The sequence below is a fragment of the Chinchilla lanigera genome, unplaced genomic scaffold, assembly GCF_000276665.1.
Source record: "Chinchilla lanigera isolate Chin_1 unplaced genomic scaffold, ChiLan1.0 scaffold00048, whole genome shotgun sequence".
Classification (NCBI taxonomy): Eukaryota; Metazoa; Chordata; class Mammalia; order Rodentia; family Chinchillidae; genus Chinchilla; species Chinchilla lanigera.
The window spans coordinates 377,488-394,596 of record NW_004955449.1 but is presented as its reverse complement, the minus strand read 5'-3'; the positions used below and the strand labels follow the sequence as shown (position 1 = coordinate 394,596).

The following is a 17,109-nucleotide window of genomic DNA, read 5'->3' as shown; positions in this document are numbered from 1 at the left end:
TTTTTTTTGGTTTTTCTCCGGTACCGGGAACCGAACTCACGACCTTGCGCTTGCCAGGCAGGCGCTTTGCCGCTGAGCTAAATCCCCAGTCCCTTGAAATACAACTCTAAATTAAGGTGATGCTATTACTTAATTTTTAATGATTAAGAAGATAATTTTCTTATTCTGTTCCAATCTGAGATAGCTGAGCTCATGTTCAATGGTGGAGCTTAATTTAATAATTTCCTAAATTTGATTTCCATTTAAGTCTCATGCTTCAAAAATGATGTGACAGTTAGCTACTACTTAGACAATAAGTCCTGCCTATTTTTCCAGTAAAGAAAAATCTACCCAAATTAGCCAATATAAAAGGGCATAGTTTGTTATGGTAATATTTTTGTCATATTCTGGAAATAATAAAATAAATGAGGGAAATATTATAATTTGAATATCAAATTTCACAAGGTTTTCTGAAATACCTTCTAAATGATACTATATACTTACAGTAAAACACTTTCATAGCTTAAGCTACAACATGACAAATTAGAAAGAGAAATACTGATAAATTTGCCTAATTAGAATTTCATATGATAGTATTTTTCATAACACTTGCATTTATTTTAATTTGACTGATTTGTACAACAATCTTGAGAAGCAAGACAAGTATCATCTCTATTCTATAATACAACTAAAGCTAACAGATTATGTTTTATATTTATATAACTATAAAACTGCCAAGTCACTGAGAAAGTTTTGTTAGTTAAGAACCATAAAAGATATATTTAAATCACTTTGCTAATACAATATAAACATTTGAAAATTTAAATAGTTAATATTCTAATAGTTTTAGTAAAGAATGGCCATTTTTATACTTAAATCAGTAGTACCTATAATCTGTTTCATTTATTTAAAAGAGAAAGAATAAAAATATTTTCTAAAAATTTGTTCTTCAGTAAGAATTCATTTATCAGATAATAGCATTTCTTTATAAATCCAATCAAAACAGCATATACTTGAGTGTACAGTTTTTTAAATTCATGTTTCTATTTTTTCTAAATAATTAAAATGAAAATGGTTAAAATCAGTCTTGTAAGGCAATCTGATCTACCATGTTATTACTCAAAAGCACAAGATCTTTCAAAATGTGTGCCTCCCTTATAAAAATTCATTAAATTGTAGAACTTAATTCTGTTAAGTGTTATGCCTGTTGTTAAAAATGTTTTCCTAAGCATTTAAATAACTATATTTGTGACATCTTTACACACAGATTTAAGAAAGGAGCAGGAATGACTAAGATTAATCTGTGCAATGGTAGGAACTGAACCCAGGGCATTGCACACGCCAGGCAAGTGCTCTACCACTGAGCTCTATCCTCAGCCCTCAAGATTCATTTTTAACTGGGAAGGGTAATTCCAAGGAGTGGGTTTTGAACTTCTCCTTATGTCCTATGTATCTACCTACCATTTTGCACACACTGTCTATATATACATATATATACTATTTGTATGTACTAATATATATGATTTATATACATATATATGAAAGAGAGAGCCATTCTCATATGCGAAACCATGCAATATTTAAGCTTGTGTGTCTGACTTATTCCACTTCACATTATATCCTCAAGATGCATTCACCTGCCTATGAATGCTTTCTCTTTTTCTTTTTTTTTTTTGAGGCAAGGTCTCATTATGTAGTGCAGGCTGGCTCTGAACTCACTTATGCAGTCCAGGCTGGCCTCAAACCCACAGCAATTCTCTTGCCTCAGCCTCCCGAATGTTGGGATTACACATGTGTGCCACCACGCTTGACTTGAAGGCCTTTTTTTGTGTGCATGAGTTGTACTCCCTTATACATGAGTACTATGTTTTCTTTATGCATTTATTCTTTTAAGATTATGACACACAGTACATTAACCACTGTTATTCTCTATTTGTTATAAAATTTTAAAAGTTGAAGAGTGTTGCTGTATTTTTAAAATTAATACCTACTTGTCTTACATTAAAGATTATTTTTAAAAAGACTGGCTTATGCTAGTAACAACTACCACTCATTAACATCAATTTCTAGTTGGTGGTCATTACTTGGTAGTGTAAAAGATTTTACGGAAGAATATTCACACTGTTATAGCAATGAAATAAAAGAAAGAACACAAGGAAGGAAATGCATCTGGTATTGTCAGATAATGCGACTGGAAATCTTACCAGACTGGGTAAAGGAGACTTAAAACTTTTCTACTGCATGAGGTTCTAAGAAAGTTATATGAAGCACACTGGCAAGGCAGCATAAAATGATTTATGTTGCCACTGGCCAGTCTGTAGCTGCTCTGTGGATAATCAGAGCTGTTCAGTTTCCAAAGCTGTCAATCTCGCACCTTTCACAAGTACCGTATTCACTTAAAATAATTTATAACTTAAGAGTTCATAATTCAAGAGTTTAAAAATAAAAACTGCTGCTGAAGCAACTTTATGTTCATGACATAAACAAAAATAAGCAAGAAAAGAAAAATATTACTGATACTTCTAAATTTTAAACTTCTTTGAAGTGAATAATTTCACATCTTTATGAAGTTTAAGCCAGACAGTTTAGGTACTTTGCACTTCATAGGTGAACAATTATATTTTAAATTTCTTAACCATGTCAGTGTTGAAAGTCTTCTATTCATCTCAATATTCAAACAGTTTTACAACACTATGGTTTACAACAGATTCTGCATATGCCCAATGTTAAATCCTAAAATGTCTAGAAGGCCAACTAGAAAAATACAGGGCAAAGTTTCATTCATGACTATTAAAAATGAATAAACAAAACAAAATTCACATTTATGCATCCTACCTGCAATTGACCATTTAATGAACTCAAGTCTTCTGCTTTCTTCTCTAAGGACTGAACCCAAACTTTCCTTTTTTGTCGGCACCTTGAAGCTGCGGCTCTATTTCGCTCTAGAAACTTTCTCCTTTTTTCATCAGGATCTTCATTAGCTGCTCTTCTTCGACGACCACTTGTATTTTGGGTTTGTGGAGTTGTGTGAGCTGGAGATGCCTATAATAAACACAGATGTTATGTCTAATGAGTGTATTAACATAGGCAGTAAAGAATATCAAAGAGGGAGAGCAGTTAACTTTATTTTCTACATCTTGTTGAATATATCAGTATTTTGGAACATGAGAATCACCCTGTAGTTTAACTCCTTCCCTAAAATAAACGAGCTAGTTGTAACAAAATTCTCAGGGATGCAGTGTTACAGTGAATGTACTCTTTAAGGTATGTATATTTTCACTTATGAATAATATAAAAAATTGAACATATACTATAAGTGTATCACAAGTAGATCTTGTATTTTTCCAAATGTACTTTTTAGTGGACTTTATTCAGTCCTGCAAAAACAACTGATTATAAATTACTAAATTAAAAAAGCTTATTAACTTTCTAATTATATTCATGATAGGAAACCATGTTTTCAATGCTATTTTTGAAATAAAATACATCTTACAATAAATCTGTCAACATTCTTTAAACACATTTTTCTTTTCTAAAAGTCAGGAGGTAATACATGTACATACTTTGTGTAGTTTTGAAATTTAGGGTCAGTCTTTTTGTAAGGTTCTTACAATTTATGCTCATTTTCCTGGTAGGGAGACAGACCCACAAAAGCCCTGATTGTCATTTTATTTATTTATATATTTTTTCAATCAGATTTTATTGGTATATTTTAGATTACAAAATATGATATTCATCACAGAGGAATTTGTACCTGTACATGATACAACTTGATTCTTTTTTTCCCCATTCCCCTATCCTCCCTTCAGCTCATTTACATAAGCTTTGTTTCCATTTTTCCTTACTAATTTTTTTTTAACTTTTTCCTTCTTTCCTTGCCCCCTTCTCCCCTTCCTTATTCTCCTCCCCATTTGAACATTTTATCCCTATTTCATAATACCTATTATACATTTGGTTCTTATTTACACTTTTGGTTTCTCACACCAGAGAAACAATGCAGCATTTACACGTATGTGTCCAATTTATTTCACTTAAGAGTAATGGTCTCAAGGTGCATCCATTTACCTAGAAATATCTTGAGCTTATCCTTCTTCACGACAGAGTAGTAATCCACTGTTGAAAAAATCCCATTCACTGGTTGATGGGCATTTGGGCTGTTCCAAGATTTAGTTATTACAAACTGTGCAGCTATAAACATGGGTACACATATATCGCTGTGGAAGGATGTTTTTAGTAACTTCTGGGAAGATACTCAGAAGGGGACTACCTGGGTCATATGGAATCTCCAGTCCTAGTTTTTTGAGGACTCTCCACACTGATTTCCACAGTAGTTGCACCAGTCTACACTCCCACCAACAGTAGAGAAGTATTCCTTTTCTCCCCACAGCCCCTCCAGTATTTGTTACTGGTTGATTTCTTGATAATAGCCATTCTTTCCAGGGTGAGACAGAATCTCAGTGATGTTTTAATTTGCATCTCTCAAATGACTAGTGATATTAAACATTTTTTCATGTATTTATTTGCTGTTTATACTTTTTCATCTGAGATATGTGTATTCCTCTCAGATGCCCATATTTGGATCGAGTCTTTAAATTTTGGGGGTCTGAGGTTTTTCAGTTCTTTGTATGTTCTCAATCGTAATCCTGTCTGAGGAACAGCTGGCAAAAATTTTTTCCCACACTTTGGTTTGTCCCTTCACTCTGTTGGTGATTCGCTGTGCATTCATTCACTTTTTCTCTTAACCACCAAGTAAAGTTTTTTAGTGGAGGGCCGGGGATATACCTCAGCAGCACAAGCGCCTGCCTGGCAAGCACAAGGTCCTGAGTTTGATTCCCGGTACCAGAAAAAAAAAAGGTGTTTAGTGGATAACAATCACAATTACATTCCATTTTATCTTAAGTTTTACAAAGATAAAATATAGTTAAATACCTCTGCATAGATGGTAATTTAAACCTTTTACTTGTGTTTCTTTGTTTGTAAACTTTTGCTTTTTAATGCCAATACTTCAAGTAGAGAACATAAAAGGTCTAGTGTTCTGAAATATTTAATAGAAACACAGTAACCCTTTATTGTAGAAATACAGAGTAGACATACAGAAATATCAATTATGTTAGGGACTCACAGAGATAAATGAAAAGGATCCCTAGCATAAACAGCTGCTATAAGACATATCGGCAGCTCCTTTGGTAGTATTTCACAAGTTTTAATTCAAGAATAATTTATGTCAATAATACAATATATACTTAGACATATACATGTGTATGTATGATTATATTTTTCTGAAAGAGTTCTGATTACCTACAAGTAAGAAATTTATACAAATAGTGGAGTAATACTTTATATTGAGTGAGCAAATATTAAACACAGAAACAAAAATTACTAAAGGAAAAACATGTTTCTCTGAAATATCTGGAACTAGTTCTGGCAGTTAATGGCTACAGAGATCATCACAATAGCTAATATATGTCATTACAGAAAACAGGAAAACCCATTATAATTAAAAAAAAGAGGTCCAAATATTTTTTATAAAGATGTTGGTTTTGCTACTTGAAAAAGGAAGTTACGTACATTTCTGAAGAATATTACATTCCTCAAGTACTCAAATTGTCATTGTCTGTAACATAGAGCATAACTTACAGGTCATACAGAGCACAGCTTACATCTCAGCAAGAAAAATATTTTAACAGTTATAATCTGTTTTATAATAAGTTCGTATTTTGTGACAATTAAAAGAACAAAACTCTGTACCCTCCTCAATGTAAGGTTCTAATATTTTTCTAATTATACGAAAAATTCTCCAAGAGGATAAAGCTTCAATTCTAAAGCTCCTCAATCAAGAAATATGGGATGAAGTACATTTCTCAAAGGTGTTTCAGTTTGACTGTACTAGAATAAATAGAAATACCAGTTTCTTTAAAAACTGTGGCTGCCGGGCATGGTGGTACACACCTGTAATCCCAGCACTCAGGAGGCTGATGCAGGAGAACTGTTGCAAGTTCAAGACTAGCCTGGGCTACAAACTGAGCTCAAGGCCAGCTTGAACTGCATAGTGAGACCCTGTCTCAAAAAGACGAAAGAACAAAACAAAACAAAACTACTGTGCCATGTCAGATCAATATACATACAAATACCTACAGAAACATTTATAGGGAGCTTGATATGGTGGAATATGCCTGTATCCCCAGCACTCTGGGAGGCTGACACAGAAGGATCATAAGTTTGTCCCCCCAGCCTGGGTAATTTAGCAATTTAGCAAGACCTTGTCTCAAAAAAATAAAAATAAAAAGAGAGTGGAAGATGTAGCCCAGTGTGAAGGCCTTGGGTTCAAGTTCCCCAGTACAAAAACAAACAGAAAGCCCCAAACCAAAAACAATCAAACCCTCAAAATTACAGATGTCTCACACAATAATGATTGTTATAATAATATTATTTATAATAATATATTAAAATATATTATTATATATTATATAAAAATATAATATAAATATATATTATAAAATATATTTATAATAATATAATATTCTTACAATAATATTATTTTTATTTCTTTTTGTACCAATGCTTACACACTGACCCACCTTCTCTTAAGGCTTGATATAGTTTTGGTCTGCAAATCTTTTTTTTGTGGGGTTGGGGTGAGCTGGTTGTGGTGCTAGGGTTTAAACCCAGGGCCTCCCACAATGCTAGGCAAGTGCTCTACCACTCAACTACATCCTCAGCCCGAGGACTTTGATACAGTTTTAGAAAAAGAACATGACCAGAAATGTTTTTCTTCAAACTGTATACAGAAGTCCTTTATGTCACATCGTATTTGTCTTCATAAGGAAGACTGGAGTGGTAAATGATAAAAACAACACACATACCGGAGTTTCTGTAGTGGATGTGGCCGGCTGTTGCAATGACTGTGGACGAGATTCTTCTGACTGAGTCCTAACCAATCCACTACCATGACCTTTGACGGTATCACCGTTGGTAACTGGAGGATGTTGCTGGGTCAAAGCAGCTTTTAATCTCTGAAATGTAAACACTATTTTTAAAAAGCGGTTCCCTGCTTCAGACCCAAACCTAACTCTCAGCATACTCTTTGCCAGCCAAAAATATATTATTTGTTAAGGAACATATAAACACATTTGACTTTAAAATTATTTTCCATTTGTATTTTATTGTATTATAAATATCAATATGACAAACAACAGGACCTCTGAAAAACTTTGTCTAGCACTACTAGAAGATTCTATACTTTGCTGCTTCTAGTCAATTCTGAAGAATTAAAAATAAAAATACTATTACCTGAAAGCTTCGTTAAAATATGCAACACAAGTTAATCATCACAGTTTCACATGTATTCTCTGTTACCCTATTCCAATAGATCTTACCAGGCTCTGCCTAGATGCTAGCACCAAAATCTTTTCCAGACTGAGTCTATTTGATCTCTGTTTATAGGTTTGGTGCACTTACCTGAACAATGACCTGACTCTGTATTGTTTAGATACTGCAGCTGTTATATTTTCATCTAGAACCTACAGTTGGGTTTACCTATTGTAGATCTTTGCTGTTCCCAGTACGTAGATCTATCTCTTCCACTAGGTACTATTTTGCTAGTTAACTGAATTAGACCTGAGTCCCTTTCAGAGTATGAAAGATCTACTGTTAAAAAGATGCCCTGGCCTAGATATTTATGGCTATTCCTTTTAATAAAGACATAATTCAAATGAAGCTCATTACTCTATCAGCAAAAAATTATCTTATGTGACTAGTGATGATCTTATCTTCCAACTAGACAACTTTTTTAAGAGTGGAACTTGTATTGCTTTTCTGAGACACGATCTTACTATGTAGTTTTTGGCCTCAAACTCCCAGCGATCCTCCTGCCTCAACCTGCCGAGTGCTGGTTTACAGGCATGAACCACCACAGCTGGCTACTGTGTTATATTTCTTTGTATCTCTTCAAGTCTGGTCTGTTGATTAGAATAACAAACATATTTACTAACTGACAAAATTAGGTTCTTAAAGCTAATTTTATTGTTATGATGTGAAAATATGAAGCAATTAACACAAAATCATGCTGCAATACTGTAGTGGTAAAAAGGATTTCAAAGCGGAGTACCATGGTGCACAGCTAGATTGCCAGCACTCAGGAGGCTGAGGCAGGAGGACTGTCATGGGTTTGATTGAAGCCAGCCTAAACTCCACAGAGAGTGGCTAGCTTGAACTGCATAGTGAGATCTTGTCTCAAATATGGACTTCAAGGATTTCAGACCTAAGGCTATTTTTGCTGATGTTGCTCTTGGTAACTGAGATATAGTGCTTGAGTCCAAAATCAGTTTTATTACAAACATCTGAACCAGAGACATGTCCACTACATTTTCTTAAGGTCCATACTCAGGTATATGTATGGAGGGAGAGAAACCCTCACACTACCTTCCCCTTCTCAAATACTAGTATAAAAACTGTGATGCAGGGGCTGGGGAATTAGCTCAGCGGCACAGCGCCTGCCTGGCAAGCACAAGGTCGTGAGTTTGGTTCCCGGTACTGGAAGAAAAACCAAAAAACCAAAATAAATAAATAAATAAATAAAACTGTGATGCAGTCTATCCAGTGCTTCCCAAAAGTAGAAGTAACTGTCCAAGGTGTACGTGTTAAACAACAGATTCTTGGCAGTCTTTTTTCTTCCTTCTCTGAGTAGAGAAAAGAAGGACGGGTGTGAGACAAGAGCATCTTAAAAAGAACCCCAAATGATTCTAATACAACTGCTTTTGTTTACTCTAAGAACAATTTAGGCTGGGTGTGGTAGCACATGCCTATAATCCCAGAACTTTTTTTTTCTGTCTTTCTGAGACAAGGTCTCGATATGCAGTCCAGGCTGGTCTTGAGCCATTTTGTAGCTCAGGCTGGTCTTGAACTTGCAATGATCAATCTGCCTCAGAGGGGCTGGGGATTTAGCTCAGCGGCAAAAGCGCCTGCCTGGCAAGCGCAAGGTCGTGAGTTCGATTCCCGGTACCAGAGAAAAACCAAAAACCCAAAAAACAAAAACAAAAAAAAAAAAAAATCTGCCTCAGCCTCCCAAGTGCTGGGATTACAGGTGTGTGCCACCATGCCTGGCTTAATCCCAGCATTTGCGAGGCTGAGGCTGGAAGACTGCCATGTGTTTGAGGCCAGCCTGAACGACATAGTGAGAACCTATCTTAAAACAAATAAAATAATTAGATGATTTTACAACTATTCAAAATTAAGTCATTTATGTTCATATATGCATATCTTCTATTTATTAGTCATTAAAATTTCAACTGAGGCAATAATACTTGGATATGTGTCAGTGAACACTTTCAATCTATTCTTAATCCTAGTAGATTCTGGCTATGATTTTTAAAATGAAGTCAGTGTAAAAAAAAGTTTTATTGAGCTGTAAGTTACATATGGCCAGTTTCCTCTTTACATTTTAGTGTGTAGTTCTGAGTTTCAACAAGCACATATATCCATCCAACTTCATCCACAATCAAGATGCAAAACAGTTCTATAGCCCAAATGCCCCAGATCCTTTCCAATCATATTCTCCTCCCACCCATCGTATCTGGAAACCCATGGTCTGTTTTCTCATTTCAAGAATTTTGTCATGTCCAGAATTACCATATCAGCAAAAGCGTGCAGCATACAGCTTTTTAAATCTGGCTTCTTTCCCCTTGCATAATGGGCTGGGTGTGGTGGTGCATGCCTGTAATCCCAGCCCTCGGGAGGCTGAGGCAGGAGGATCGCTGCAAGTTTGAGACCAGCCTGGGCTACAAAATGAGCTCAAAGCCAGCCTGAACTGCATAGCAAGACCCTGTCTCAAAAAGACAAAAAAAACCAAAACCCAAAAAAACCCTTTGCATAATGGATGTGAGATTCATTTGGGCTGTTGTTGTCAGTAGCTCTTCAACGTGTTTTTAATTGGATAGTATCCAATGAAGCCAGTGATGATTTGCTCAAGGTCACACAACCTTAAATTAGTTCCAATGCTGGGTATGAATCCCCGTTTAATGTCAAAGTGCACATTTTTCCCATGGCATCATAACCTGACACTGACTACATGGCTTAATAATTCAAAAGACAATCACTAAGGATTGAAACTGTCAAGTCTTGTCACCCAGGATCAGGCACTTTCTCTCTGTTCTGACAGACATTCTTTATAAATTATAAAAAGAACAATACATGTAAAGTTTTAGTATCTTTACTGATTATGGAGTCTCACACAGCTGAGAAAACAATACTTAGAACATTTTAACCTCAAACTATGGGGAACTTTGAACAAACCATTATTATTGTTGTCGCTGTTATTATTATGGTACTGGGGATTGCACCCGGTACCATGAGTCTTCACACTGAGTTGCATCTCTATCTCCAGCTCTTTTTATATTTATTTTTTTGTCTTCTTGAGACAGGGTCTCGCTATGCAGTTCAGGCTGGCCTCGAACTCAAAATGTTCCTCCTGTCTCAGCCTCCTGAGTGCAGGGATTACAGGCGTGCACCACCGTACCCAGCTTTATTTTTTGATTTTTTGAGACAGAATCTTACTAAATTATCTAGGCTGGGCTTGAACTTGCCTCCCAAGAGTGCTAGGGGTTACAAATCATTAGTTTTTGAATCCTGGTTTCTTCACTGTAAATTAGGACTAAATTTACCAATTGTAGGAGTTGAAGTAAAAATTACCATGCAAAACTGACTCATAAGAAGTTTTCTCAAACATCAGCTTCCTTATTTTTTCAAGAATAGCTACTAAGGCACCTATTTTTTTAGCATGAGGTGAGGAGTTTCCACCTATTTTCAAAGTGAACTTAGGGATCATCTTAAGTAATATTTGGCTACATATTTTATATGTAAAACATATTTAAGCCTATATCATACACTGTATTTTTCAGAATCCAGACAAGATTCTTAGTTCTTTCATTTTCCCCCCTTTTGTTTTCTAAACAAGCAGAAACAATTCTATTAGTAGCAATGATGGAAGAGATTAGTATGGTGACAGGTAATGGGATGAGAGTGAACAGATGGACTGAAACTGAAGTGAGATGAAGGAACAAAACAGTAACTGACTGGCGTCAGAGAAATTCTGAAGGAAATGATCAAGAAGAACCGAAAGAAGACAGATCAAAGTTAGAAAACATGCAGGTCACATAAACACAACAAAGGAGGAAAGTGTGAGGAAATAGATGGTCTGCATATGTGTATCTTTTATTAATAGGTCAGACATCAAAATACAACAGTCTACAGTGCTACACTGGAGCTTTGCGTACGTATCACTACAAGTTGAGCTGTGAGGCTTGGTAAATTATACGTTGGAAACACATTTTAAAGTCCTTGGGTAGAAAACATAGAATTAAAGAGCATTTAAAGTTTTATAGTGAAGAGCTCAACTCTTAGAATTAATGAAATACAGTAACAGCACATAGGGGAGTCTGAAGTACATAAACATCACTCTCTTGAATAATCTTTGTAGGGCGAGTTACTACCTTATAGAGCACTTAAAAGCAACATCAGTATTCATTCATTATCCTCCCTTAACTGCCCTAGGGTATACAGTACACATCCAGTGAGGAAGCACTAATGTTTGCTCCATGCTGTTACATTGATTACAATGGGTCTGACTGGGAAAGTGTGCCACTGGGTATAAAATGTAAGAAAGATATTTTAAGGGTTAACACTGTTCTGAACTGCTGGTTCAGTTTTTAAAAACTACAACAGAAATATAGGGTGTTAAAAATAAAGTAAAGCAGCTATTAAACATCATTCATATAAATTTTACAATTAATATAAGGATACCCATAATCCACCCTATATATTTGTTAGGGATATGTTTTTGAGACAGGGCCTCATATTGTAGTGTAGGCTAGCCTTGAACTCATGGTGATCCTCTAGCCTTAGCCCTACAACTGCTGGATTACAGGCATGTGCCACCACGCCCAGCTGACAGAAGTGTCTTAAAGCAGGCCAAACACCTTGCTTTCAAAAATTAAAGAAAACAAATATAAATGAATTTCATTTTATAATAAAATTAAGGAGTTAGCGGAGATAATAGAAATTAGTCCAACCATCGTCTTACAGATGAACTTCTCAGAGTGAGTTTACTTTTCAAAATTGTAGAGTAAATTATTATTATTATTATTATTTTTTGGTACCGGGAATCAAATTCACGATCTCGCGCTTGCTAGGCAGTCTGTGCTGCTGAGCCACACCCCTGGCCCTATAGAGTAAGTTAGTAGCAGAGACAGAACTACAAACTCTTCTCTTGACTCTTGGTTCATTGCACATATTTTAAAGAAAAGCTTTGCCACATCAGAATTTCAGAATACGAAGCAGTCTAAGTACAACTGAGTTGAGTATCTGACATTGGTGAGTCCATTAATAAAACCAAAATTTCCCTCAATAAGGGAAACTTATTGTAAGTAAAGATTAATTATTCAGGGAAATAAAGACTAAGCACTCAGAAAAATTAAGATTTAAAAGGCCTATTATCTCCAATATGTACAACAAAACCTAGGCTGGTTGGCCTTTCCTTCCTTCCTTCCTTTCTTCCTTCCTTCCTTCCTTCCTTCCTTCCTTCCTTCCTTCCTTCCTTCCTTCCTTCCTTCCTTTTCTCCTTCCTTTAGTGTTTTTGAGAGAGGGTCTCACTATGCAGTTCAGGCTGGCCTTGAGCTCACATTTTAGCTCAGACTGGTGCTGAACTTGCAAGGATCCTCCTGCCTCAGCCTCCTTAGTGCTGGGATTACAGGTGGGCACCACCACACCTGACTATAATTTGTTTTTAAAGTAAAGGCATATACTGCTTGAAAGAAAACTAAAATAACTTTATGATTATATTTCTAAGATTAGTTTTTTAATACTTAGTTTTTAGTGATGTACAGTTCTACTAGTATGCTGAAAGCCTTTTTCTTACACTATGTGACAATTAATGAAAGGGTGAGTAGGTTTGTTGTTTTTTGTGACCAATTTGACGTCATTTTTCCAACATGATCTGCTGAAAATGTTATTCAAGTTCTTTATGTTACACCCTTGAAAATAAATTTTATCACATCTGTCAGAACTTGGTAGGAGCAAACTACCTATCATAGCTGAAAGAAAAAATGTTCTTTAGAAACAATTTATGGAAAAGTCAGATCCATATTTCATATGTGCCACAAAAGCTCATCAGAGTAATAACCCTCCTTCTCCTGGGTGTTATCTTACCATCTGCTGCTCTATTACTTATCTTTATTTTGCAACTAATTAACAGCATAATCTTCTACATTCAGCAAGTTAATTATCATTATTGTGGTCTTTGCAGCATCATCAGTCCTCATGCAGTCTTGTCTCCCACCCCTAGAGAACACAGGAAAATGAAGTGGGTTGGGAGAGGGTCTGCTTCTTTGGTGTGGGCTCATTAGGTGTTTGCTGATTAGCTTGGCATGCAGAGGCAGGTCAGGAGAATTCTGCTGAACATGAGGTTCCATGCAGGGCCCAACCAAGTTAATGGAGGTTTCTGAACATTTGCCAAGATGCCCTCTGTCAGCTCTTAGCAGAAACCCCTGCAGAAAACCTACTGGCTACCCACTGTGTGCCAAGGTATTTCTCAGTTTGTCACACAAGTATTAAAGGAATGGTTCTCGAGGGTTTTACTTAAATATTTTAGTAAACCTTTTTTTTTTGGGTACCAGTAATCGAACTCATGACCCTAGGCTTGCTAGGCAAGTGCTTATGCCACTGAGCTACATCCCTGACAGTAAACCTTCTCAAGACTCCTAAACGATTAGCACTTTCTTATTCAAAAGAGTTAACTCTGTGATCACAAATATTACATAAGAAAGTTATTTTATTAGAGTAGTATGGATAGCAAATATCCATAATTTACGTGCTTATGACAAAACGCCTGAACCTAAGTTTGATGAGATCTGGTGTAATTCTGTAGATCTTGGGAATTTTCCTATAGTATTAAAAGGATTAGACAGGGCTGAGACTATAGCTCAGTGGAATCACACCTGCCTAGCAAGCACGAGGTTCTGAGTTCAATTCCCAGTACCAAAAAAAGAAAGTATTTGATAATCCTGTATTTTTAAGTCCTTACTCCCATTTTTCCTACCACTCTGTTAAAAAGAGAAGAAGTAAGGACTTCTTTTTTACCACACTATTACTTCTCTGAAGACTTAAAATATTGTCTGTAAGCCCTGAGCATCTGAAAATCAAAAAGTTACAAAAATATCCTTGGCTATATTTAAGAAACATGTTAAGTTTCTCTTTAATTGTAGTGTGCTACATTCTTGCATGTTCTATTTCTGACATTTCTCTTATTTAACCACAGATCATGTTAGCAGAATCACTACTGCTAAATTATTTAGCATGTCATTATGATTGTGATCACAAGGTAAAATAACTTCTAGAGAGATGCAGGATGCCAGGATAATGTTTAAATAGCCATAAATATATAAAAATATGTATACAGCTACGAACACAATAAAAACATCCAACTGAGTAATTTAAGAAGATAAGGCTTCACACAGATGAACAGTAAGAATTATATTAATATGTCATATGAATTTAAGGGTTGTGAGGGGAAACCATCCATTTGGAGAGCATTCATGTGGAATTCTATTTCTGAGGCAAGAATCAAGTCCTGTGACTATCTATTTAGTAAATAAGAAACTTTTGTGTACTGTATTATGAATCCAAATTCAATTTTCTTTAGCTGCTATGACAGAATTATTTGTTTGGGCTGGGCATGGTGGCACATGGCTATAATTTCAGCTACTTGAGAGGTTGAGGCAGAGGATCACACATTTGGTGCCAGCCTAAACAATTTAGTGAGACCGTTTTCTTCTTCTTCTATTTTTGGTAAGTTTGTTTGTTTATTTATTTACTTATTGGTACTGGAAATCGAACTCACTACCTTGTGCTTATTTATTTATTTATTGGTACTGGAAATCAAACTCACTACCTTGTGCTTCCAGGCAGAGGCTGGGCTGCTGAGGTACATCCCCAGCCCTCTTTTTGTTTTTTGAGACAGGGTCTTGTGTGTAGTTCAGATTGGCCTTGAACTCATTTTATAGCCCTGGCTGGCTTCAAACTCACAGCGATTCTCTTGACTCAGCCTCTTGAGTGCTGGAATTACAGGCATGTGCCACAATGTCCAGTGAGACCCTGTTTCAATAAAGAGCTTAGGATATAGTTCAGTGCACTCTGAGTTCAATCTCCGGTTGTATAAGAGAAAAAAATTATTTATTTGCTAAGTCTTTCCACCTTAACAAATTAATGACGCTGACATTTCAATTTCAAACTTAGAAGCTGTACAAGCTGTACTTGTACAAACTTAGAAGTTAATTTTATGTTCTATGAATGTCTAAAATTTGTTACACTGAGTAACAGTTTACCCTTGGATTAAAGTATTCAATCTAGAGATTAATTTAGTCCTAAGATTTTATTGTAAGTGTTAAGACTCTCAACTAAGCTTCTAAATACAGAGATATTTAAGAAAACCATACCTTACCCTATTTATAAATTTAGGTTATTAAAGCACTGAGGAATGTTTGTTATGCAATTGAGGTAATTATAGAGAAAAGATATACTACATTTATAAATGTATTTTAGCATGTTTAAGATTGTTTTAAGCCTTTTAAAAGCAATCATTACCTAACTATATTTGTAAATTGCCTTAAGAACTATTTCAATTTGATAACTTTAATAAATCTAGTACTGTTTGAAAAAATTTTCTGAAAAATCATTTTTCTGCATACAAGTCACCATCACTAGCATGAGAATAAAGCCACATACTTTATTGATAATATAAGCCTAACTGCTGTACATGTTGAAAAAAAATCAATGATTGCATTCTAGAACACTCCTTTTTCTCTCTTTTGATCATCATGGAAAACATTTACTAAAAAATTCTCAAAATTTAAGAATTTAATTCATGCCTGTTGAAATTCTTAGTACTTGAAAAATGTTAAATAACAATGGTTAGAAATAGTTGTTTAATGATGTTGTTGAATATATGAACAAGAATTATCAGATGATTTGTGTTTTTCCTGATTAGTAGATTCATTTTGTACATTAGACATATAAATATACTTGATAACAATAAGTATTGAAAATTCCTGAGTCAAAAAGACACTAAATAATATTTATTCTACACTATTTATGAAGCCAGAGAAAACAGATTAGTTCCATAAAAATATAAAACAGACCTAGGGCAGTCTACCTCAGTGGTAGAGCACCTGTGTTGAATATTCAGCACAGAGAAAAAATGTAACTATATCAAACAACATTGAGGTATAAAATAAAGTTGTGCACAAAGAAAAATTTTAATTAACCATAATTGCCCTAGTATTTCAGGCAATTGATATTTATTTATTTATTTTTAATTTATTTTAAGAATAAAAGAAGGAAAACGTATTAACAAACAGACATCCATTTACAAAACAGCATAAGAACAATATACACAATACAGGGTTACAGACAAAGTGGCAGGAAATTAACAATGGTTGTTGTATTACATACTGGGATCTTCAAAGTGATTTCTCAGGAAAACAAATACAGACATGCAAGATTGATCAAGTAATTAATCACTAACTGTTCCTTTCAGAAAGCAATAAAAGTCAGTAGTACAACTATGTTAGCTCTCCTGTATATACATACATACATAATTTCCCCTTCTCTCTTTTCTCTGTTTCCTCACCCCAGTTGCTCTTTATTTTTGAGCATTTTCCTTTCATTTCACAATGTCTGTCATACCTCCTAATTTTTATTCACTCTTTCAGGTACTTACACTAGTGAGACAATATGTTGCTTACACATGGAGGTCTGGTTTAATTTCACTTGTGAGTATGGTCTCTAGTTGTGACCATTTACCCATAAAAAGCCTCGAGTTTATTTTTCTTTATAGCTGAGTAATATTCTGTTATATAAAAATACCACAATTTTTTAATCCATTCCTCAGTGGATGGATATTTGGGTTGCTCCCACAATTTAGCAATTAAAAATTGCGCTGCTATGAATATGGGTGCACATATATTGCTGTGATATGGTGTTTTCAGATCTTCTGGGAAGATACCCAGAAGGGGGATAGCTGGGTTGAATGGGACCTCTAGACCTAGTTTGCTGAGGAATCTCCAAACTGATTTCCACAGT

The 17,109-nt window shown here is 35.2% G+C and overlaps 1 protein-coding gene across 1 annotated transcript in view; it reads right to left on the bottom strand.

The window, feature by feature from the left end:
• Positions 1 to 17,109, bottom strand: part of Atf2 (activating transcription factor 2) — a 78,656-nt gene that overhangs the window by 16,622 nt on the left and 44,925 nt on the right. The window contains 2 exon segments of the mRNA XM_005393172.2: positions 2,815 to 3,021; positions 6,843 to 6,992. Coding sequence (XP_005393229.2) covers positions 2,815 to 3,021; positions 6,843 to 6,992 — 357 coding nt within the window.